Raw genomic sequence first — 23821 nt, forward strand, 5'->3', positions numbered from 1 at the left:
GTAAATCCCAGCTCTTTGGGAGGCCAAGGTGGAAGACTTGCTTGAGCCCAGCAGTTTGAGACCAGCCTGGGCAACATGGCAACACCCTGTCTCTACAAAAAATTTAAAAGTTAGCTGTGGTGACACACACCTGTACTCCCAGCTACTCGGGAGGCTGAGGCGAGAGGATCACTTGAGCCTAGGAGTTGGAGGCTGCAGTGAGACAGAGTAACACCCTGTCTCAATTAAAAAAAACAAAGAAATGTGCTTAATGAAAAGCATAGCCCTCTTCAGGGTGTGCTCTCTGCATCTCCAGAGAGTGGAATGGGAATTAGCTTATGGTTTTTGCCTGCTTCTTCCCTTCGAGCAAGTAACACGCCCTTTCAAGCCTTGGTGTTTCTTTTTTTGGGCACAGCAGTTATGTGTAGAAACCCCAGGCCTGGGTTCTGAGTCTAAGTGGAGAGGAATTCTCAGGGGGTGTAGACACTGTTGACAGAGAAAGTGAGGAGTTCAGTGCTTCAAGGTCCCTCCACTAGTGAATGATGCCGAGAGCCAGCCAAGCACCAAGGACAGAGATCTTGCTTCTTTCCTCCCAGCTGCACCTTCCTCTCTGCAAGCTGTGTGATGAGGCTGGAATGAGGAGGGGTGGGTTGGTGTGTTTACTCATCTGCCTTGCCTCTTGCGACAGCCTCTCCTTAGGCAGGTCCCAGACAGCGTCCTGCTTCTCTATGCTTTTCCCTCAGCCATGAGAAGTCCTTCCAGGGGAATAAGAGGTCCTCTTGGGCATGTATCTTCAATGATTTGTTTTTTATTCCTCCCTGCAAATTCTTTAATTCTCCCTCTAGTGATTTAAATATACTTTTACCGATCATTAGCTAGAAAAACTGGAAAGAAAGAAGAGTCAGGAAAAAAGCCCATAACCCCTTTACTAAGTGACAACTTTCTTGTCATTTTATTATTTGGTTTGTATTGTTCCCAACTTTTCTTTTTTCTTTTTTGAGACAGGCTGTGGCTTTGTCACCCAGGCTGGAGTGCAGTGGCATGATCTCAGCTCACTGCAACCTCCGCCTCCGGGCTTAAGCCATCCTCCCACCTCAGCCTCCTAAGTAGCTGGGGTTACAGGCATGAGACATCACTCCTGGCTGATTTTTGTGTTTTTTGTAGAGATGGGGTTTCACCATGTTGCCCAGGCTGGTCTCGAACTCCTGGGCTCAAGCAGTCCACCCACCTCAGCCTCCCAAAGTGCTGGAATTACAGGTGTGAGCCACTGCACCCAGCCACTCCATCTTTTCTTAAGCATTTTTAACCTAGTTGATTTTTCTTAATACAGGTGAGAGCATACCATATAACCTTTTTTCCTTATTAGTATTATATCTTAAGTATGTTCTCAAGTGATTAAAAGCTTTTGTAAACATTTTATTGACTACATGTTTGTTTTGTGCTTCCACTATGATGTAACTATTTCCCTAATAGTGAACATTCAGGCTGTTTCTAATTTTTTGTGTCTATAAATCTTTGTCCACATTCAGCAGTATGCTATCGTTTTTGTAGAGGGAGAAAATCTGGAGAGGGCAGAGATGGCTAGGGGCAAGGGCGGAGAGAGATTTTACTACATACATTTTCATGTCTTTGGAATTTGGAACCATGTGTTATTACCTATTGAAAACAAGGAAATAAAATATCAAACCTGTGAACATACATTGTCAACTGTGAAGATGCTAAATTAATGTTTTTAATTTGAACAGTAAGATTAATTTTGATGTTAAGAACTGTAAAAATTTTCCTTAATCAGCTTTCAGCTGCAACAGACCGAATTTGCTCACTTCAAGAAGAACAGCAGCAGTTAAGAGAACACAATGAATTAATTCGAGAAAGAAGTGAAAAGAGTGTAGAGGTGAGAAATTGACCTACATTTGGGCAGCGTGTTCCTCACTCAGACACACCTATTGTCAATCTCTAGCTCATGGCTTAACAACAACCCAGTCTTCAGAATGCAAAGGTGCCTTGCTTATGTCAGAAAGGGCCTCTCACCGCCGTCCCTGCCCACATCACTCTCAGACCACCTGGATCCCTTGGACGGGGACTCCCTGCATGGCCTGTGGGCCTTTGCATGCCAAAGTTCCTACTCGTTCTTCAGCATCCACTCACCTGCCATGTCCTCCATGATGTCATCCCAGGAGCCGTGGGCGGGCCTGGGCCATCCTCCTGTATTCCCATTGCTCTTTGTGTCCTTCCATGATACAGTCCCTTTGCTGTTTTGTAGAATTGTTGGCTTGCAGCTCTATCACATGATGACTTGAGGATAGAAACCGTATCTGGGCCGGGCACGGTGGCTCACACCTGTAATCCCAGCACTTTGGGAGGCTGAGGCGGGCGGATCACGAGGCCAGGAGATCGAGACTGTCCTGGCTAACACAGTGAAACCCCGTCTCTACTAAAAATACAAAACAATTAGCTGGGCGTGGTGGCAGGCGCCTGTAGTCCCAGCTGCTCGGGAGGCTGAGGCAGGAGAATGGTGTGGACCCGGGAGATGGAGCTTGCAGTGAGCTGAGATTGTGCCACTGCACTCCAGCCTGGGCCATAGAGCGAGACTCCGTCTCAGAAAAAAAAGACCATATCTGATTCACTTCTAAATTCACTCAGTGCTAAAAACATGTTCATAAGTACTGGATGATGAGTTGAATGAGGGTTTTTCCCGCGAATGGAGTCTTGTTCTGTTTTTGTTGTTGTTGTTGTTGTTTGTTTGTTTCTAGACAGTCTCGCTCTGTTGCCCAGGCTGGAGTGCATTGGCATGATCTCGACTCACTGCAAGCTCCGCCTCCCGGGTTCACGCCATTCTCCTGCCTCAGCCTCCCAAGTAGCTGGGACTACAGGCGCCTGCCACTACGCCCAGCTAATTTTTTTCTATATTTTTAGTAGAGACGGGGTTTCACCATGTTGGCCAGATGGTCTGGATCTCCTGACCTCGTGATCCGCCTGCCTCGGCCTCCCAAAGTGCTGGGATTACAGTCATGAGCCACCGCACCCAGCCAAGTCTTGTTCTGTTTTAAAGAAAATTAAATTTAAATTGCTTTATGAATGTAACTTTTTCTTTTTTGGAAACAGAGTCTTGCTCTCTGTCACCCAGGCTGGAATGCAGTGGCGTGATCTTAGCTCACTGCAACCTCCACCTCCCGGATTCAAGCGATTTTCCTGCCTCAGCCTCCCAAGTAGCTGGAATTATAGGCACATGCCACCACACCCGACTAATTTTTGTATTTTTAGTAGAGACAGGGTTTCACCATGTTGGCCAGGCTGGTGTCAAACTCCTGACCTCAGGTGATCCTCCCGCCTTGGCCTTCCAAAGTGCTGGGATTACAGGCGTGAGCCACCACACCCAGCCTATGAACTTAACTTTTCAAATATCTATTGACTTATTCTCATTCTTCTTTTTTTTGTTTTTTTCTTTGGTGGGGGGATGGAGTCTTGCCCTGTCGCCCAGGCTGGAGTGCAGTGGCACGATCTTGGCTCACTGCAAGCTCTGCCTCCCGGGTTCATGCCATTCTCCTGCCTCAGCCTCCCAAGTAGCTGGGACTACAGGTGCCCACCACCACGCCCAGCTAATCGTTTGTATTTTTAGTAGAGACGGGGTTTCACCGTGTTAGCCAGGATGGTCTCGATCACCTGACCTCGTGATCCGCCCGCCTCGGCCTCCCAAAGTGCTGGGATTACAGGCGTGAGCCAACGCGCCCAGCCAAATTTTAACCTTTTTCTACCATGCTTAAAAAATAAAAATTACCTTACATTTTTTTAAATTGTGGTATATTTTGAAATACTTCATAATTAGCTTGCTTTCCATAAGCAAACAATTCCTCTTGGTGTCCTTGTTTGATACAGATAACAAAACAGGATACCAAAGTTGAGCTGGAGACTTACAAGCAAACTCGGCAAGGTCTGGATGAAATGTACAGTGATGTGTGGAAGCAGCTAAAAGAGGAGAAGAAAGTCCGGTTGGTGAGTGTGCAAGACCAAGTGTCTTTAGAAAGAGTTTCCCAGTAGTGTTAATTCTGTCAACACTTTTCATAGACATGCTTCACCGTCCTGATGGTCATGGAAAGTCAGAAGCTGTTCATTAAAAAAAATTTTTTTAAGTCTATGGTTACAACTCAGTTGTGCATTGTCACTCATATTTTTTCCCATTTTATAAATATTTTTTGTTTGTTTATTTGTTTGGGTTTTTTTTCAAGACGGAGTCTCACTCTGTTGTCCAGGCTGGAGTGTGGTGGTGCGATCTTGGCCCACTGCAACCTCTGCCTCCTGGGTTCAAGCAGTTCTCTGCCTCAGCATCCCGAGTAGCTGGGATTGCAGGCACCCACCACCACACCCGGCTAATTTTTTGGTTTTTGGTTTTTTTTTTGAGATGGAGTTTCACTCTTGTCGCCCAGGCTAGAGTGCAGTGGCGCGATCTCGGCTCACTGCAACCTCTGCCTCCCAGGTTCAAGCAATTCTCCTGCCTCAGCCTCCAGAGTAGCTGGGACTACAGGCATACGCCACCATGCCTGGCTAATATTTGTATTTTTAGTAGAGACGGGGTTTCACCATGTTGGCCAAAATGTTCTCCATCTCCTGACTTTGTGATCCGCCCGCCTGAGCCTCCCAAAGTGCTGGGATTACAGGCCTGAGCCACCGTACCCGGCCAGTTTTTTGTATTTTTAGTAGAAACGGAGTTTCACCATCTTGGGCAGGCTGGTCTTGAACTCCTGACCTCGTGATCCACCTGCCTCGGCGTCCCAAAGTGCTGGGATTACAGGCGTGAGCCACTGCGCCTGGCCATTTTATAAATCTTTTACAGGGATTGCTATGAGACCAGATTAATGGTTTCTTTGACAATACAATTCTCTCAGTCATAACCTCTGGCCTATTTATTTCCACTCAACCTGTGCATCAGTGACCAGAGTTACTTGTAAACACTGTTCTTGTACCTGCTTTATTTCTTTGCTTCTTTGCATGGATGCAGGGAAACATGTCCTGGGTCAGGACAGAACCATTTCGAAATGGTTGCACTTTTGTTGCTATAAACTAGCAAACCATTCCAGAAATTCTAACATTGCACTATCAGATCCTTTCCAGCACTCAGACGAGACAGATATTCTTTGAGAACGTGCATTCTGATCTGTGGGTATGGAAAACATGGTTGCTGGAACCTAGGCTCATCCTGCCACTGACCAGCTTTCTGTTGACTTGACGCGGAGCCAGTTTTAACCGTGCAGTGAGGGAAAGGGGAAACAACATCTACTCCTGCCCCAGACAGACTCTTTTCAATCTCCCTAAGCTATTCTCACCTTCAGTTTGTTTGTTTTGTTTTGGTTTGTTTTTTTCTTTAAGACAGTCTCACCCTGTCACCCAGGCTGGAGTGCAATGGTGGTGTGATTTCGGCTCACTGCAACCTCCGCCTCCCGGATTCAAGCAATCCTCCTGCCTCAGCCTCCTGAGTAGCTGGGATTACAGGCGCATGCCACCACACCCAGCTAATTTTTGTATTTTTAGTAGAGATGGGGTTTCGCCATCTTGGCTAGGCTGCTCTCGAACTCCTGGCCTCAAGTGATCCGCCCACCTCAGCCTCCCAAAGTGCTGAGGATTACAGGCATGAGTCACCACACCCAGCCTTCAGTTTGTATTTTAAGCGTTACCTGAGATTCAACCCCAGTTAAATACATTTCTGTGATCTATTTTAATAACATTTTCCTTGTAAATATCCTTTTAAGGAACTGGAAAAAGAACTGGAGTTACAAATTGGAATGAAAACCGAAATGGAAATTGCAATGAAGTTACTGGAAAAGGACACCCACGAGAAGCAGGACACACTCGTTGCCCTCCGCCAGCAGCTGGAAGAAGTCAAAGCGATTAATTTACAGATGTTTCACAAAGCTCAGGTGGGAGCTGGCGTTGTGTCCATAGCACAGCCTGGTCTCTGCTGCTCGCCAGTCTTGTGTCATTCTTCTTACAGAATGAGCGAGTAGACACATAGAGCCCCTTGTATGTGTCAGACCTGCTCCTAGGACCTATTATGATTTTGATCCTCATGGCAGTCCCTGAGAAATGGGGGGAAATGTAAGTGACAAGGCAGAGCCAAGTCACTAAGTCACATGCCCCTGGTGACATAGCTCCTAAGGGGAGACGTGGGTCTTTTTAACCCAAACCCAAACTTTGTCCATCCACCTTCACTGTCCCTCCACTGTCTGTTTTCTTCTATTTCAACGATTTATTGTTTATACCAAGCATGGAGGACAGAATTAAAGACGTCATTTAGAGCCAGGCACGGTGGCTCACGCTTGTAATCCCAGCACTTTGGGAGGCCGAGCAGGCAGACCACGAGGTCAGGAGTTTGAGACTAGCCTGGCCAGCATGGTGAAACACCGTCTCTGCTAAAAATACAAGAATTAGCCGGGCATGGAGGTGCACGCCTCTAATCCCAGATACTCAGAAGGCTGAGGCAGGAGAATTACTTGAACCCGGGAGACAGAGGTTGCAGTGAGCCGAAATCATGCCGTTGCACTCCAGCCTGGGCAACAGAGCGCAACTCCAACTCGGGGGGAAAAAAAAAAAAAAGTCATTTAGTATTGTCTTTTCAAACTTTGCCACTAAGTTAATCTTTCTGAGTCTTCCGGGCCACATAGGTAGCTGGTTGCCTCTCCTGTGTCATTTCAGGGTGGTCCAAGGGAACTGTCCCAGACAGAACCAATCATGCCAGATTTTGAAAAACAGCATCTAGTCCAGGCGTGGTGGCTCACACCTGTAATCCCAGCACTCTGGGAGGCCAAGGCAGGCAGATCACGACGTCAGGTGTTCGAGACCAGCCTGGTCAACATAGTGAAATCCCATCTCTACTAAAAATACAAAAAATTAGCTGGGGGGTGGTGGCGGGCGCCTGTAGTCCCAGCTGCTTGGGAGGCTGAGGCAGGAGAATCCCTTGAACCTGGGAGGCGGAGGTTGCAGTGAGCCAAGATCGCGCCACTGCACCCCAGCCTGGTGACAGAGCAAGACTCCATCTCAAAAGAAAAAAAAAAAAGGAAGAAAAAAATAGGAAGAAAATAGTTTCACCCTCCTGATAAATCATCTATTCTTTTTTTTTTTTTTGAGATGGAGTCTCGCTCTGTCACCCAGGCTGGAGTGCAGTGGTGCAATCTCCGGTTACTGCAACCTCCGCCTCCTGGGTTCAAGCGATTCTCCTGCCTCAGCCTCCTGAGTAGCTGGGACTACATGTGCCCACCACCATGCCCAGCTAATTTTTGTATTTTTAGTAGATACGGAGTTTCACCATGTTGGTCAGGATGGTCTCAAACTCCTGACCTCGTGATCCACCTGCCTCGGCCTCCCAAAGTGCTGGGATTACAGGCGTGAGCCACTGACCGGCCCATAATTTCCCTTTTTTTAGCTCAATCTTTTCTAGCAATATGCTATTTGGTTTCCAGATACGAGGTGTTTCTAGCTGTTCTTTTGTTATTAATGTCTGATTTTATTACATTAAGGTAAGAGAATACAGTCTGTATGTTATTTTTCAGGAATTTATTAGGACTTTTGTCGTCAGGCTTTTTTTTTTTTTTGAGATAGAGTCTCACGCTGTCGGCCAGGCTGGAGTGCGGTGGCACAATCTTGGCTCACTGCAACCTCTGTCTCCCAGGCTCAGGCAATTCTCCTGCCTCAGCCTCCCGAGTAGCTGGGATTACAGGCATCTGCCACCACGCCTGGCTAAGTTTTGTATTTTTAGTAGAGACGGGGTTTCAGCATGTTGGCCAGGCTGGTCTTGAACTCCTGACCTCAGGTAATCCGCCCGCCTTGGCCTCCCAAAGTGCTGGGATTATAGGCGTGAGCTACCACGTCCCGCCTGTCTTCAGGCTTTTTAAGGGTGTCTCTTGTACACACACAGGAACACACAGTGCCCCCTCCTGGCCACTCGGTGTCTGTCATGGCTAAAAGCTGTACTTAGAGAAAAGCACACAGATGGTGTGTGTGAACCCAGTTGCACCCCTCATTTGCTCTTCACCTTCATCCAGTCGCTTTCTTCTGAGTTTCTCAGTGGGAAAAGTGGGGTGAGAGCATCTTCCTTGAGAACCATTCAGGGCTCAGATGAACTAGTGGATGTGCCTGGCACATGGGGACAGCTGGCAAACACTGAGCCTGACCCGACTCTGGAACACGCTGTCAAAAAGGAGCAAAGACTCCCGGACCTCCCTCTCTACCTTTCCTTCTGTTGACAAAGCTGAGAGCCTTGAGTCAGTTTGTCTTCCAGGGCTCTGGGGAAGAGCAGCAATTGGTAGAATACTCTTGAAAGTGTCACAAAGGTACAAGGTTAACAAATATGGCCGGGCGCGGTGGCTCATGCCTGTAATCCTAGCACTTTGGGAGGCCGAGGCAGGTGGATCACGAGGTCAGGAGATTGAGACCATTCTGGCTAACATGGTGAAACCCCGTCTCTACTAAAAATACAAAAAATTAGCCAGACGTGGTGGCAGGCGCCTGTAGTCCCAGCTACTTGGGAGGCTGAGGCAGGAGAATGGCGTGAACCCGGGAGGCGGAGCTGGCAGTGAGCCAAGATCACGCCACTGCACTCTAGCCTGGGTGACAGAGCAAGGCTCTGTCTCAAAAAAAAAAAAAAAAAAAAAAAAAAAGCAAATAAGCCCTGTTTGTAATCCAGAGCAGGTGCAAGGATGTGGGACAGGCAGAGTATGAACCCTTCCTTTGCTTTTGTAGAATGCAGAGAGCAGTTTGCAGCAGAAGAATGAAGCCATCACATCCTTTGAAGGAAAAACCAACCAAGTTATGTCCAGCATGAAACAAATGGAAGAAAGGTAATCACTTCCCCCTGGCAGATATTCTCGGGAAGGCGCTGAGCATTCCCTGGGCCTGGAGACTTATTCAGAGTCCCTCTCCAAAGTGCAGGGGAGAGGCTGGGCGCGGTGGCTCACGCCTGTAATCCCAACACTTTGGGAGGCCGAGGCGGGAGGATCACTTAAGGTCAGAAGTTCAAGAACAGGCTGGCCAACATGGTGAAACCCTGTCTTTACTAAAAATACAAAAAATTAGCTGGGCATGGTGGCACACGCCTGTAATCCCAGCTACTTGGGAGGCTGAGGCAAGAGAATTGCTTGAACCCAGGAGGCAGAGGTTGCAATGAGCCAAGATCATGCCATTGCACTCCAGCCTGGCCAACAGGGAGAGACTCTGTCTCTAAAGAAAAAAAAAAAAAAAAAAAGCCAGGCACGGTGGCTCATGCCTGTAATCCTAGCACTTTGGGAGGCTGAGGCAGGTGGATCACAAGGTCAGGAGATCGAGACCATCCTGGCTAACACAGTTAAGGCCTGTCTCTCCTAAAAATACAAAAAATTAGCCGGGCGTGGTGGCACGCACCTGTAGTCCCAGCTACTCAGGAGGCTGAGGCAGGAGAATCACTTGAACCTGGGAGGTGGACGTTGCAATGAGCTGAGATCGAGCCACTGCACTCCAACGTGGGCAACAGAGCAAGACTCCATCTCAAAGGAAAAAAAAAAAAAAAACTCTCAAAGCTCAGCAGTAAACAAACAATCCAATAGAAAAATGGGCACAGGCTGGGCGTGGTGGCTCACGCCTATAATCCCAGCACTTTGGGAGGCCAAGGTGGGTGGATCGCTTGAGGCCAGGAGTTGGAAGACCAGCCTGGCCAACATGGTGAAACCCCATCTCCACTAAAAATACAAAAATTTGCCAGGTATAGTGGTGCACGCCTGTAATCCCAGCTGCTTGGAGGGAGGCTGTGGCAGAAGAATCGCTTGAACCCGGGAGGCGGAGGTTGCAGTGAGCCAAGATCATGCCATTGCACTCCAGCCTGGGCAACAAGAAAGAAACTTCATCTCAAAACAAAACAAAAAAAGGAGGGGGCAAAAGACTTGAAACAGATACTTCATCAAAGACAACATATGGACAGCAAAAAAGTACATGAGATGATATTCAGATCATGAGCCACTAGAGAAGTGAGTGGCACAATCCCACCACACATCTGTTAGGGCAGCTACGGTTTCTTTTTGGTTTTTTGTTTGTTTGTTCTTGTTTTTTTTTTTTTTTTTTTTGAGCCAGAGTTTCGCTCTTGTTGCCCAGGCTAGAGTGCAATGGTGCGATCTCAGCTCACTGCAATCTCTACCTCCCAGGTTCAAGCAATTCTCCTGCCTCAGCCTCCCAAGTAGCTGGGATTACAGGTGCCTGCCACCATACCCGGCTAATTTTGTATTTTTGTAGAGATGGGGTTTCTCCATATTGATCAGGCTGGTCTCGAACTCCCGACCTCAGGTGATCTGCCCACCTAGGCCTCCCAAAGTGCTGGGATTATAGGCATGAGCCACCACGCCTGGCCAGCTACTGTTTCTTTAATGACAATACCAAGTGCTGATGAGGACACGGAGCTAATGGATCTCTCATACTTTATTGGTAGGAATGCAAAATGGTGCAACCACTCAGGAAAACAGTTTCTCAAGAAGCTAAACGTCCTCTTACCATATGATCCAAATAGAAATGAAACTTATGTCCACACCAAAACCAGTACATATGTTTATAGCAGCTCTGTTCATAACTGCCAAAAGCTAGAAGCAATCCCAATTGTTCTGCATTGGGTGATGGATAAACAAAGTGGTACGTCTGTGCGGTGAAGTATGACTCAGCTGTAGAAAGGAATGAACCACTGCCCTTTCAGAACATTCAGAGAGGAAACAAAAGGCATGAACCATTGATATACATGGAAACTTGGATTGATCTCCAAGACATTATTCTGAGAAAAAGTCAGTCTCAAGGTTATATAATGTATAATTACATTGAGATTACATTCTCAAAAAGCCAAAGCCATATTGTTGCAGAACAGATGAGTGGTTGCCAGGGGCTGAGGTGGGGAGTTTTGGGAGTGGTGGAACTCTCCTGTATTCTGATTGTGGTGGAGCTGAATCTCCACGTGTTAAAACTGACAAGAGTTAATTTTGCTGTATGTTAATTTTAAAAATGAATTTCAGCCAGCAAAAGTCATCCTTTCCTTACAAAGATTTGCTTCATTTGCACTCTTGCTGGTGTCGCATCCAGGTTGCAGCACTCGGAGCGGGCGAGGCAGGGGGCTGAGGAGCGGAGCCACAAGCTGCAGCAGGAGCTGGGCGGGAGGATCGGTGCCCTGCAGCTGCAGCTCTCCCAGCTGCACGAGCAATGGTAGGGGCCCTGCAGGGAGCCTGGGCTGGGGTGTGGCTCAGGAGGGACTGGGAAGAACTGGGGGCAGGTGGTATCCTGCTTCAGCACGAACGGGGGGAGGGAGGGCGGGGGGGGGGGAGGTGGTATCCTGCTTCAGCACTCACCGCTGCAGGGTTCCTATGTTATCCCTAGGGAGCTCCCTCCCCACAGGGCTCCTCACGTGGTCCAGCTCGCCTCCAGAAGATCTGGCCACTCTCAAACCATGGTCCCAGGTCACAGCCTGTATCACCCTTAACCACCCTTTCTAAAAAGAAACAGCTTTGTCAGTGTTGAACAGAAAGTCACCTTTCACCTAGCCTTTTGCTGATGCAAGCTTCATATAATTTTGTGCACAGTTCATCTACAGATTTTTTATTTTTTAAAGTCTCACTCTGTCATCCAGGCTGGAGTGCAGTGGTGCGGTCTCAGCTCACTGCAACCCCCACCTCCTGGGCTCAAGCGATTCTTGTGCCTCAGCCTCCTGAGTAGCTGGGACTACAGGTGTACATCAACACACCCGGCTAATTTTTGTGTTTTGTTTTGTTTTTTTTGAGACAGAGTCTCACTCTCTTGCCCAGGCTGGAGTGCAGTGGCACGATCTCGGCTCACTGCAACCTCCACCTCCCAGGTTCGTGCCATTCTCCTGCCTTAGCCTCCCGAGTAGCTGGGACTACAGGCATCAGCCACCACACCTGGCTAATTTTTTGTATTTTTAGTAGAGATGGGGTTTCACTGTGTTAACCCAGGATGGTCTCGATCTCCTCACCTCGTGATCCTCCCGTCTCGGCCTCCCAAAGTGCTGGGATTACAGGCATGAGCCACTGCGCCCAGCCTAATTTTTGCATTTTTATTAGAGACAGGGTTTTGCCATGTTGGCCAGGCTGGTCTCAATCTTCTGGCCTCAAGTGATCCACCCGTCTCAGCCTCCCAGAATGCTGGGATTACAAGTGTGAACCACCGTGCCTGGCCTATAGATTTTTTGAGATAATATATATGCCAGGTTAAAAGCCTGATGTTGAGAGAAGAGAGAAGAGACATCTTTATTCCCACAAAGAGAGAGCAGACTCCAGACGGTCCAGCAGTGCCCCCAGGGCCACTCAGCTGGTAAAGGGCGGAGTCAGCTTCAGGCTGAGGCTCCCTCCTGGCCTTCTCCCTCCAGGATCCTTCATTGTCAGTCTGGCTGTAGGTTTTAGAAAGCAGAATGAGGCCGGGCGCGATGGCTCACGCCTGTAATCCCAACACTTTGGGAGGCCGAGGCAGGGAGATCACGAGGTCAGGAGTTCAAGACCAGCCTGGCCAACATGGTGAAACGTCATCTCTACTAAAAATACAAAAAATTAGCTGGGCGTGGTGGCGTGTGCCTGTAATCCCAGCTACTAGGGAGGCCGAGGCAGGAGACTCGCTTGAACCCAGGAGGCAGAGGTTGCAGTGAGCCAAGATGGCGCCATTGCACTCCAGCCTGGGCGACAGAGCAAGACTCCGTCTCAAAAAAAAACAAAAAGCAGAATGAATTGGCCAGTGAGGTGGCTCATGCCTGTAATCTCTGCACCTTGGGAAGCTGTGGCGGGAGGATCACTTGAGCCCAGGAGGTCAAGGCTGCAGTGAGCTGAGGTTGCGCCACTGCACTCCAGCTGGGGTGACAGAGCTAGACCCTGTCTCAAAAAAAGAAAAGAATGAATTTTGAGCTTCTTTCCTCAGGTCTCCATGTCAGGGGAGGGTTCTGCTTACATGGTCTAAGTGTTCTCGAGCTCTCTTCCTTCTCCCCTGTGCCTGCAGGCCGTTCTCTCCCTGGTTCCTGCTCTTTCTTGTGGAAGGGCAGGTGACCCTGGGGGAGAGGGAAGTGTTGCCGAAGGCTTTAGATGCTCAAGAGGCAATTCAGAGACTTCCCTGTTTCCTGGGCGGTGAATTGGGTTGTGGATCTTCCGTGAAAGTCTCCCACTGAGACTAACTCAAGTTCATTTTGGGAAAACAGCTCAAGCCTGGAGAAAGAATTGAAATCAGAAAAAGAGCAAAGACAGGCTCTTCAGCGCGAATTACAGCACGAGAAAGACACTTCCTCTCTACTCAGGACGGAGCTGCAACAAGTGGAAGGACTGAAAAAGGTGAGGTGGGCCATCCCGGGAGAGGAGAGCCTCTGGCAGCCTCCAGAAACCCCTAACATGCTCCGGGCAGGCTCCTCTCCCCGCACCCTTTGTGTGGGGGCCAGGCGGCTCCAGGGTGTGGGGAGGCTGTTAGGGAGCTCCTGTTTTAGGAGCATAAGACAAAGACAAATCATAAACCACTAAGCCTGCTGGCAGCTCAGATAGAGGCGAGTGCCATGAAGAGAATAAAGCAGAACAATGTCCTCACCCATGTGCAAGGGGCCTGGGGAGGGAGCGACCGGTGAGCAGAGGCTCCAGTGAGTTATGCCCTGCAAAGCACCTCTTGGGTGGAGACTGCAGGAGCAGACAGGAGTGTGAGGAGCAAAGAGGAGGCCTCAGGCGGCAGGCAGGAGGAAGCCCTTCATGGGCCCTGGGAGCCAGGGGAAGGAACGTGGGTTTATTTTAGCAGAGTGGGCAGCTGGTGGAGGGACAGGATCCGTTTCGTTTGCGGATGGTCATTGGCTCCTGTGTGGAGTGGGTGGTAGGCTCGCAGGAGAGGAGGCTGGGAGGAACCAGTAAACATCTCCTACCACATGCCAGCCTCACCTCAGCCACTGTGCCCAGGGTCGGGTCATCCCTGGGAAGCAGACCGACCCCAGCCCTCCACTTCCCCCACATCACCTCAGTTCCGTGGAGGACCCTGTCACTTGGAGGCATGGCCTGGATGCTGTGGGCTTCAGAGGGCGAGAGAAGTGGGGTCCAGCAGGCCTTCACTGTCTGGCTGTGGAACTGGAGCTCCCAGGAAACTCCGAGGCCGTGTGGAACATTTGCCCTAATGTAAAATCATCGGCTGTTTTCCCAGAGGGGAGGAGGCTCTGCGATCCTGGATGGAGCTGACTGCAGCCTGGGGCGCTTTGGGGGGCTCCTCCCACGTGGGAATGGCATGCCCTCTTCTCAGGCCCCTGCGCTGCCGAGCGCTGCAGGAAATCTGAGCCCAAAGCAGGCTTCCCCTCGGCACCTGCCCCGGAGGGGCCTTCAGGGCCAGGGTGGCTTCTGGACCTGGATTTTGTTGCGTTGAACGTGGTAATGGACACACTGCACGATTCGAGCGAGTCAGGAAAGGCCCTTTTGATTTCCATTGGAAATTGCCTGGAGTTGTTGGGGAAGGGAGAGCTTGCTCAAGAGCCAGCTCAGGCTTGGAGAGTGGAAGGGAGGAAGTGGAGGGCAGAAGAGGACTTTCAGAAAGTCCCGCCTCATCACGGGGCATACCTCCTTTATTCTGCTTCAGAATGCTTCCGTCAAAAGATTCGAATTACACAATTACAGCCCGCCCCAACAATAGGAACAAAACAATGTCTAATATCCCCAGTTAAGCCACAGCTTTGTGCTTTGCGCTTTGCGAGCCTGTGCACAGAAGCAGAAGCTACGGCACAGGGTGTGCAGAGAGCCACCCCGCCACTCGGGCCCGAGCTCCACCGCTGCTCCCAGTGGTCCTAGAAACCCCAGTTACTTTCTGGGTCTCCATCCTGGCCTTAACAGACTGCCTCAAGGTGCACTGGCCCCAGGTGTCAGTGCCGTTGCCCCCTGGGGAGCTCCCTCCGTGCAGGGCTCCTCACATGGTCTAGCCAGCCTCCAAGTGGTCTAGCCATGAAATGAGGTCCCAGGTCACCCCCTTCATCATCCTTGACCAGTGCTTTCCAAAAAAGCAGCTTTTTCAGAGTTTAACAGGAAACCACCTTTCAAACTAGTCTTTGCTGATGCAAGCTTCATGTGATTTTGTGTACAGTTCTTCTATAGATTTTTTGAGATAGCAGTCTGTTTTTTAAAATGTTTATCTTTTAAAAAGAAGCTCAAATAGGCAAAGCCTCATTTGTCCTATGATGGTAACTTTTTTTTTTTTTTTTTTTTTTGAGACGGAGTCTTGCTCTGTTGCCCAGGCTGGAGTGCAGTGGTGTGATCTCGGCTCACTGCAACCTCCGCCTCCCCAGTTCAAGCGATTCTCCTGCCTCAGCCTCCCGAGTAGTTGGGATTGCAGGCATGTGCCACCAATGCCCTGCTAATTTTTGTATTTTTAACTAAAGGAGGGGTTTCGCCATGTTGGCCAGGCTGGTCTTGAATGCCTGACCTCAGGTGATCCGCCCACCTCAGCCTCCCAGTGCTGGGATTACAGGTGTGAGCCACTGCGCCCAGCTGAGGGTAACTATTTTTAATGTGGCTGATGAATGTAACTATCCTGTCCCATGTCTCTGTCCCCAGCTGCAGAGCCCTCGTCGAGTGCTTGCCTTCTAGCTGCCCAGTGTCAAGAGTAAGCTAGCAAGAAATAATCTTGAATGACATTAATACAGGACTGCATTTTGCTCTTTTTTTGGTTTTGTTTTGTTTGAGATGGAGTCTCGCTCTGTCGCCCAGGCTGGAGTGCAGTAGCACGATCTCGGCTCACTGCAACCTCCGCCTCCCGGGTTCAAGCAATTCTCCTGCCTCAGCCTCCCAAGTAGCTGGGATTACAGGTGCCTGCCACCACACCCGGCTAATTTCTGTATTTTTAGTGGAGACAGGGTTGCACCATGTTGGCCGGGTTGGCCTCAAACTCCTGACCTCAGGTGATCCACCTGTCTTGGCCTCCCAAAGTGCTGGAAGTACAGGCATAAGCCACTGTGCCTGGCCACCTTTTGCTGTTGAAAAAACATTCTGATCTGCTTGTTGCTCTGGTTGCTAAATATTTTTTTTTTTTTTTTTTTTTTAAAAAAAGGCCAGTGCAGTGGCTCACGCCTGTAATCCCAGCACTTTGGGAGGCCGAGGCAGGCAGATCACGAGGTCAGGAGTTTGAGACCATCCTGGCCAACATGGTGAAACCCCGTCTCTACTGAAAATACAAAAATTAGCAGGGCATGGTGGCGGGCATCTGTAGTCCCAGCTACTTGGGAGGCTGAGGCAGGAGAATCGCTTGAACCCAGGAGGCGGAGGTTGCAGTGAGCCAAGATCGTGCCACTGCACTCCAGCCTGGCAACAGAGCAAGACTCTGTCTCAAAAAAAATAAAAAAACAAAGGACCGTGTAATCCTCTGTCCAGCATCTGGTTGGTTTGTTCATTTTAGGAGTTGCGGGAGCTTCAGGACGAGAAGGCAGAGCTGCAGAAGATCTGCGAGGAGCAGGAACAAGCCCTCCAGGAAATGGGCCTGCACCTCAGCCAGTAAGAACCCCACTCCCCTCGTCTGCCACTGCAGGCACACCAGGCTACCCACCACATCCCTCAGGCCCCAAACCTTCCTCCTTTTGGCGAACGGAGGGCGGGCCATTTCGGAGCTCGGTCCGCCGTTCACGGATGAGCTCTCAGGAAGCCCGGCCTCAGAGGGGCCCAGCACTGATCTCTGCTACCCACATGGGATGTCAGTGAGCTCTTAGTTAATTCAGGAAGCACGTTCATTCCTAGTGACCAGGACACTCCTGTTCCTTAGCTTCATATCCAGGGCCTGAGGGAACAGATGGGCAATGAGAGGATCGCTTGGTCAGCCTACAGTCAGGCCAGAGGGAGCAGGGCTGCTTTGGGAACGGAAGCCTGGCACAGTAGAGGTGCACTCACCCACCTTGCGCAGCACAGTCCCCTTCCTTTCGGGGAACTGGCCACTGCATCCGCCAGAGTCTGTCTGTCTCTGCTGCAGGTGCTGATGGGGTGCAGACCCTGGTAGTTCTGCTCCCCTCTGACTTGACAGCTCTCCTCCTTGGTGTCCCAGTCTAGATAGGTTGCTGTGGACGCCTGGGCCTTGGGGTGGATCACACTGCGGATTGTGGAACTTGTCCATTTGTGTGATGATTCTGCATTTTCAACGTAGTGGGTAGCTTTTCTCCTCGAGTCAGGGCTCATGGTTGCAAGTAACAGAAATCCAACTCAAAGTGGCTTAAGCAAAAGAAGCCATCAGGAATCGGTCTCTGTCTCCTACCTCTGCTATCCTGTCTGCCTCACAGGTGGGTCTGGACCCTGCAGGGGCAAAACAGCACTCAGCAAGGCCATCTATCAGAGGAACAAACTCCCTCTTCTTTGTGCATAGCTGCCAGGATCACCCGAGATTGACTCTGCTCCCGAGTACCCATGCCTGACATAAGCACCATGACCAAGGAGATGGGGCTCACGACCTCAGCACAGCCTGGTCCACACCAGAAATTTGTAGACTCTAGTACTATTAAGAAAATAGGCCGGGTGCGGTGGCTCACGCCTGTAATCTCAGCACTTTGGGAGACTGAGGTGGGCAGATCACCTGAGGTCAGGAGTTCGAGACCAGCCTGGCCAACATAGTGAAGCCCCGTCTCTACTAAAAATACAAAAATTAGCCAGGCATGGTGGGCACCTGTAATCCCAGCTACTTGGGAGGCTGAGACAGCAGCATCGCTTGAACCCGGGAGGCAGAGGTTGCAGTAAGCCGAGATTGCGCCACTGCACTCCAGCCTGGGCGACAAAAGTGAGAATCCATCTCAAAAAAAAACAATAGCTGGTCAAGGAATCTGATGTCTCTGGTGGGAATGCGGTCTGCCCACTCCCAGATGCAGGTGCTGGCCACTCGCCGTCTCTCCTGTGCCCCTTACCTTTCTAGACTATCCCATGGCCGCTGCTCCCTCCCCTCCCACCCTCCGCCCTGCCTGCCACCCACTCAGCTGAGTGCCCTGTGCTGCTCTCGTCTGGCCTGTCAACTTGCCATGCTCTGGCCCGTTCCTTCCCAACCCCCAGGGAGCTCCTTGAGGGATGCAAGGCCCAGTGTCTGTCCCCATGCTCAGAGCATAGGCCAGCTGTGAGGGCATCCCGAGAGCACTCACCAGAAGCAGACTTGGAACAGAGCTGGCGTGGAGCTGGCTTCTGGGGTTTGCAGCCAGTGTTTTCCTCTTTACATTGGATGGACAGCAAGGCAGTGTCACAGGTCCTCTCCTAGTGGACCATAGACCTCGAAACTGTGGTTGGTCTCTGATCTTTAAAATGTATCATTGTGGCCGGGTGTGGTGGCTCATCCCTGTAATCCCAGCCCTTTGGGAGGCTGAGGTGGGTGGATCACCTGAGGTCAGGAGTTTGAGACCAGCCTGACCAACGTGGAGAAACCCTATCTCTACCAAAAATATAAAATTAGCTGGGCATGGTGGAGCGCGCCTGTAATCCCAGCTACTCAGGAGGCTGAGGCAGGAGAATCGCTTGAACCTGGGAGGCGGAGGTTGCAGTGAGCCGAGATCACGCCATTGCACTCCAGCCTGGGCGATAAGAGTGAAACTCTTGTTGCACTTTGTGGCCCCCTGGCACTACCGGCTAACCTAGTTTCCAAATCCCAGTGTGAGCTGCCTGGCCACCATTCCCTCCCAGCGAGTGCTGTGGGTGTCACAGCATCAGGTGTATGCAAACCCAGACAGGACTAACCAAGGAGTTGCTTTTGTGCTCTCTCCCCTCTTCCCTTCTTCCTCTTGCAAGCCTGTACCGGATGACAGAGATGGCAAAGCCTCTTCGCAGACCCTACATTAGCTACAGGAACAGTTTCCAGTTTCATTGTCTTGGGAACATCTGGATTCTTCCTAAATTGTGTTTCCCAGAGTTCTTGTATGTTCAGTTTGCCATGTTGACCTGGCTTCCCAAGGTCTGTCCATCTGCGCAGCCTCTTCTCATCCTGTCAGTCTGCTGGCCTATTTCCTATTTCTGCAGCCGGACCAGGAAGGGAAGGAGCTGCTTCCCAATCCTTGGTAAAAGCCGCAGGGATTTTTCTAAATGCCCTGATGCTGTTTTCTAATCCCTCCCTTAGAAGTCTAGCCTGTGTTTCCTAGAGACCTGCCATTTTGTCACTTAGTCTAATCTGATGATAGTTCAGACTGATCTCAGTTTTTAAGGAAGACCCAGGCCAGGCTGGGCGTGGAGGCTCACGCCTGTAATCCCAGCACTTTGGGAGGCCGAAGCAGGTGGATCACTTGAGGTCAGGAGTTCAAGACCAGCCAGGCCAATATGGTGAAACCCCGTTTCTAGTAAAAGTACAAGAAAATAAGCTGGGCGTGGTGTCGGGCGCCTGTCATCCCAGCTACTTGGGAAGCTGAGGCAGGAGAATTGCTTGAGCCCAGGAAGCAGAGGTTGCAGTGAGCCGAGATCACACCACTGCACTCCAGCCTGGCCAATGCAGCGAGACTCCATCTCAAAAAAGAAAAAAAGAAAAAGGCTCAGGCCTATAATCCTAGCACTTTGGGAGGCTGAGGCAGGTGGGTCAGTTGAGGTCAGGAGTTCAAGACCAGCCTGGGCAACATGGCAAAACCCCACCTCTTGAAAAAATACAAAAATTAGCCAGGCGTGATGGCATGCACCTGTAGTCACAGCTACTTGGGAGACTAAAGTGGGAGGATCACTTGAGCCCAGGAGGTCAAGGTTGCAGTGAGCCATGATTGCACCACTGCATTCCAGCCTGGGCAATATAGCAAGATCCTGTCTCAAAAAAAAAAAAAAAGGATCAGACTGTTTCCCTCAGTTGCACAAACTGCTTCATTTTATTTGGTTTAGTTCTGCCAGTTTAGACCATGTTCAGTCCTGTCTCTTGCGTAAACAAAGGAATTGTTCTGACACTTAACAAGAATGGAGCAAGAACAAATGGCTGTGCCCTCTGAGCCTTCCCCTTCCAGACAGCAGGCAGCAGAATGGAGGCCGGGGAGAAGCCTGCAGACTCAGGTTCCTGCTGGGGAGAGCGGTAGACACTAGTGCAGAACAGGGCCAGGTCTTGGACTTCTGGCTTCAGGCCATCCTCTCGCCTCAGCCTCCCTCAAAGTCTTTTTGAGCCCCTGCAGGCTAAGCAGTGTGTTCTCGTGCCAGATGCAGTCCCAGGCTCAGCCTCAGCCCTCAGCAGACGGGAGCCGGTGTGATGAGGCAACTCTGGGATTGTACAGAGGCGGAAGGCATTTTAACAACTCATGTTCTGGGTCTCCTCACAAGTCCGGTATCCTCACAAAGCTAGTCATGAGAGCCAGCTGTGTTAGGGATTCAGAGCCTCACTCTCTCTCACTGCTATGAAATGGCCTTTTTTTTTTTTTCCTTAGGTCCAAGCTGAAGATGGAAGATATAAAAGAAGTGAACCAGGCACTGAAGGTACTGGCTTGCTTAGAACCACTTCTTCGCTGTCAGCTTGCGCTGACTGCCCGTGTGCTCGTACGTTTAAGTATCCCAACAGTCAGGTGAGAGCGTGTGGTTGAGGCAGTGGTGATGACGTATTGACAGAGAAGCCAAACGCTGCTCAGAAACGTGTCCCTCGGCTGAGGGCGATGCTGACAGGTGGCCAAAGCTGAACCTAGGTCTTCCGACTCCAGTTCCTCTGCCATCAGCTGTGCTTTCAAAATAGGCCTGATGGGCATTCCTTAAGGGGGAAGCAGGTGGCAGAGAGGAGAGACCCGCGGATATCTTTAAACAGTGAAAAACAGGCCCTTCTGTTGAAGTGAGGGGCCAGAGGCCAGCCAGCCCCACTGCAGTGCCCTGTGCCATTGCTAGGGACCACTCAAGCCAAGCCCTGAGTTGGGCCAGGTTTCCGCACCCTTGTGGGGAGGGCAGAATGACACATTCCACCGAAGAGCAGGAGCTTGCAGGTGGCCCGGTGTGGGTGCGGGTGCCAGGCTGAGCTGCAGGGCGGAGAGTGTGGGAGAGGAGGCAGACATTCGGGGGCACGGCAGCCTGGCCTTCAAGACAGCCTTGCCTGCGGGAGCACCCCGCTTCGGCCTCAGCTGTGCCGTGGCAGCAATGCAAAAGCAGTCCCTTTGCACACTGTTCCACGTGGTACAGAGCAGGGACCCTGATGTCTCTGGGCATCTAACTTCCAAGTGCCAGGTCAGGGGCAGCAACTAACAGCAGCCGGGACTTCTAGGTAATATCAGTTTCACAGCATCAGAGGGGGGATAGAAATCATAAAACAGGACTCTAGAGCCGCCAGAGCTCTTTGATGTCAGGCTGAACGTCCTGGGCACACATTGGCAGCCCCAAGGGTATATGACTCTAGCTCAGTCTGTGAGGATCTATTTGTCAGCAAGAAAATCATGTCCAGCAGATGTTAACAGGCCAGAAAAGTACCTCATGCCTTTGACTTCTCTGGAACACCCCAGTCCCTAAGCCCGAATAAATCACAGGTGCTGCTTCGCCCCGAGAAAGCCCTCTGAGGGGCCACCTTTCAAAGCCTCAGCCGCCTCCCCTGTGGAATGGCGTCCATGTGCTCCCCAGGGCTGGTCAAGAATCAGGGCTTTGGCCCGCATGGAGAAGGGCGTCCTCAAGCCTGTGGGACGCAGTGCCCGCTGTCCATCACCTTCTGTCTCTCCACAAGGATCAGCGTCAGCAAGTGTCTTAGTCTCACTCAGATTTGGCCCTTCTCCCGCGCCTGCCAGGTCAGCTAGTCACTTCGGCCAGTGTCTCAGGCAGGGTCTAGGGTTGCAGGCACCAGAAGCTCACTCTGCTTACTTCAGCCAAAGGGAACTGATTGAAAGTGGGAGTGTGCCTGAGTGAGCAGATGCTGGAGACCGCCTCGAGGCCCCAGGGCAGCCTGCAGAGGCCAAGAGGTGGAGCACGGAGCTAGGATGCAGAAATCCCGGCTGCGGCCAGACTGGGAAAGAGCACCTTGATGACAGTCCTGTGAGGCCACATCCGATGGAGAAACAGTGCCTCACTAGGAAACAGGTGCTATGAGGGACAATGGATGCGGCCAGAACGCAGCTACCCACTCATCAGGGGCTTAGACAGAAAGTGGATTCTAGAATGTCCTTTCCTCTTCAGGGCCACGCCTGGTTGAAAGATGACGAAGCGACACACTGTAGGCAGTGTGAGAAGGAGTTCTCCATTTCCCGGAGAAAGGTACGTGGGGGCTCCACCCACCCTCCCAGTGCCCTGAGTCGTTGCCCGCTGAGATTCCCCTTTCTCTGGTTCCAGAAGCCCATATCAGAGCAGGCTGACTGCCCTGTGACTGTGCTGACTGGTTGGCAGATGGGCAGCCCCGCCTCTCCTGTTTGCCTGTGCAGATGGCTTTCCATCCTGGCACCCTCTTTCTGGGAGGCCTTGGCCAGTCATAGGCCCCTGGTCTCCGGCACATCCTTTCAGTGATTGACAATGATTTTTGGGGAGATGGGGCTCCTTGTGTGCAGAGCTGCTCTAGGGGAGTGTCATTGAAAATTCTCTGTATGCGGCAGGAACAAAATCTGGCCCAACTTAGGCAAAAACAATCTATGGGGAACCTACAGGGCAGCAGGTCACCAAAAATCACTAGTGATCTAGGCAGCGTGCTTGCCCCTGCCCTTTAGGTTCTGGAAACAAGGTCCTAGGCTCACCCTTGGGTCTAGGGTTGACTGGGCCTTATTAACAGTCTCACCAAGACCAGCTGGGTAGGGGAAGAGTTGGGTATAAGCAAAACTGGGAGCTAAAGGAAACACTGCCAGCGCCACCCACCTTTCTGCCACAGCCATGTTCTGTCTGTTCCCATCAACAGCCTAGCTCTGTGGAAGAGAGGAAGCCACAGCTACCCCACCCCCTCCCCAACTCGAGTTTCAGGCAGTGCCTCGCAGTAAGCTCAGAGCTAGAAACCACGTCCTGAGGCTGCCTTTGAGATCACATGTCTACAAGGCCTGGCTGTCCCCATCTGTGGAGTCACAGAAGCAGAGGCTGCACAGGTGCTCATCTTGATGTCTTATCAGGCACCCAGGGAACCTGTTTAGAAAGGGAAAGATCTACTCCCACCCCCTTGGAATGCAGCAAAGAGAACGAACCACACTCTTCCTGTAACATGGACTAGCAGCTCACTGGCTTAGTGATGAAGTACAGCAAAAGTAAACTTTTTGTCTTAAAAACACCCTTAGGCCGGGCGCGGTGGCTCATGACTGTAATCCTAGCACTTTGGGAGGCTGAGGTGGGTGGATCACGAGGTCAGGAGTTCAAGACCAGTCTGGCCAAGACGGTGAAACCCCATCTCTACTAAAAAAAAATACAAAAACTAACCGGGCACGGTGGCAGGCACTTGTAATCCCAGCTACTTGGGAGGCTGAGGCAGGAGAATCGCTTGAACCCAGGTGGCAGAGGTTGCAGTGAGCCGAGATTGCGCCACTGCACCCCAGCCTGGGCGACAGAGACTCAAAAAAAAAAAAAAAAAGCCGGGCACGGTGGCTCACGCCTGTAATCCCAACACTTTGGGAGGCCAAGGCGGAGGCGGATCATGAGGTCAGGAGATCGAGACCATCCTGGCTAACACGGTGAAACCCCGTCTCTACTAAAAATACAAAAAATTAGCCAGGTATAGTGGCGGGCACCTGTAGACCCAGCTACTGCCAGAGAATGGCGTGAACCTGGGAGGCAGAGCTTGCAGTGAGCTGAGATCGCACCACTGCACTCCAGCCTGGGCGACTGAGCAAGACTCCATCTCCAAAAAAAAAAAAAAAAAGACCCTTGTTTGCACACAGCCCCTCACCACTCCACAGAAACATAAGAACCCATTCCCAACAAATGACGCGCTTCTGGGTTAGGAAGCAGGGAGGGTGTGCGGATGGCTTTTCCCTGGGTGTCCTGTGACTGCCTTCTTCCCATCCTGT

The 23821-nt window shown here is 50.9% G+C and overlaps 1 protein-coding gene across 3 annotated transcripts in view; it reads left to right on the plus strand.

Annotated features, from left to right (window-relative positions):
- RUFY1 (RUN and FYVE domain containing 1) overlaps positions 1–23821 on the plus strand; it is a 61968-nt gene that overhangs the window by 37502 nt on the left and 645 nt on the right. For 2 of the 3 annotated variants that reach the window (XM_055386484.2, XM_055386486.2), the window contains exons 9-17: positions 1772–1873; positions 3856–3972; positions 5724–5891; positions 8710–8807; positions 11056–11175; positions 13166–13295; positions 16369–16463; positions 20312–20360; positions 22023–22100. In XM_055386484.2, coding sequence (XP_055242459.2) covers positions 1772–1873; positions 3856–3972; positions 5724–5891; positions 8710–8807; positions 11056–11175; positions 13166–13295; positions 16369–16463; positions 20312–20360; positions 22023–22100 — 957 coding nt within the window. Of the gene's footprint in view, positions 1–1771; positions 1874–3855; positions 3973–5723; positions 5892–8709; positions 8808–11055; positions 11176–13165; positions 13296–16368; positions 16464–20311; positions 20361–22022; positions 22101–22728; positions 23811–23821 lie in introns of those variants that run through there. The other variant, XM_055386485.2, reaches the window with a different exon arrangement.

This window comes from Gorilla gorilla, chromosome 4 (assembly GCF_029281585.2).
Source record: "Gorilla gorilla gorilla isolate KB3781 chromosome 4, NHGRI_mGorGor1-v2.1_pri, whole genome shotgun sequence".
NCBI classification, from domain to species: Eukaryota; Metazoa; Chordata; class Mammalia; order Primates; family Hominidae; genus Gorilla; species Gorilla gorilla.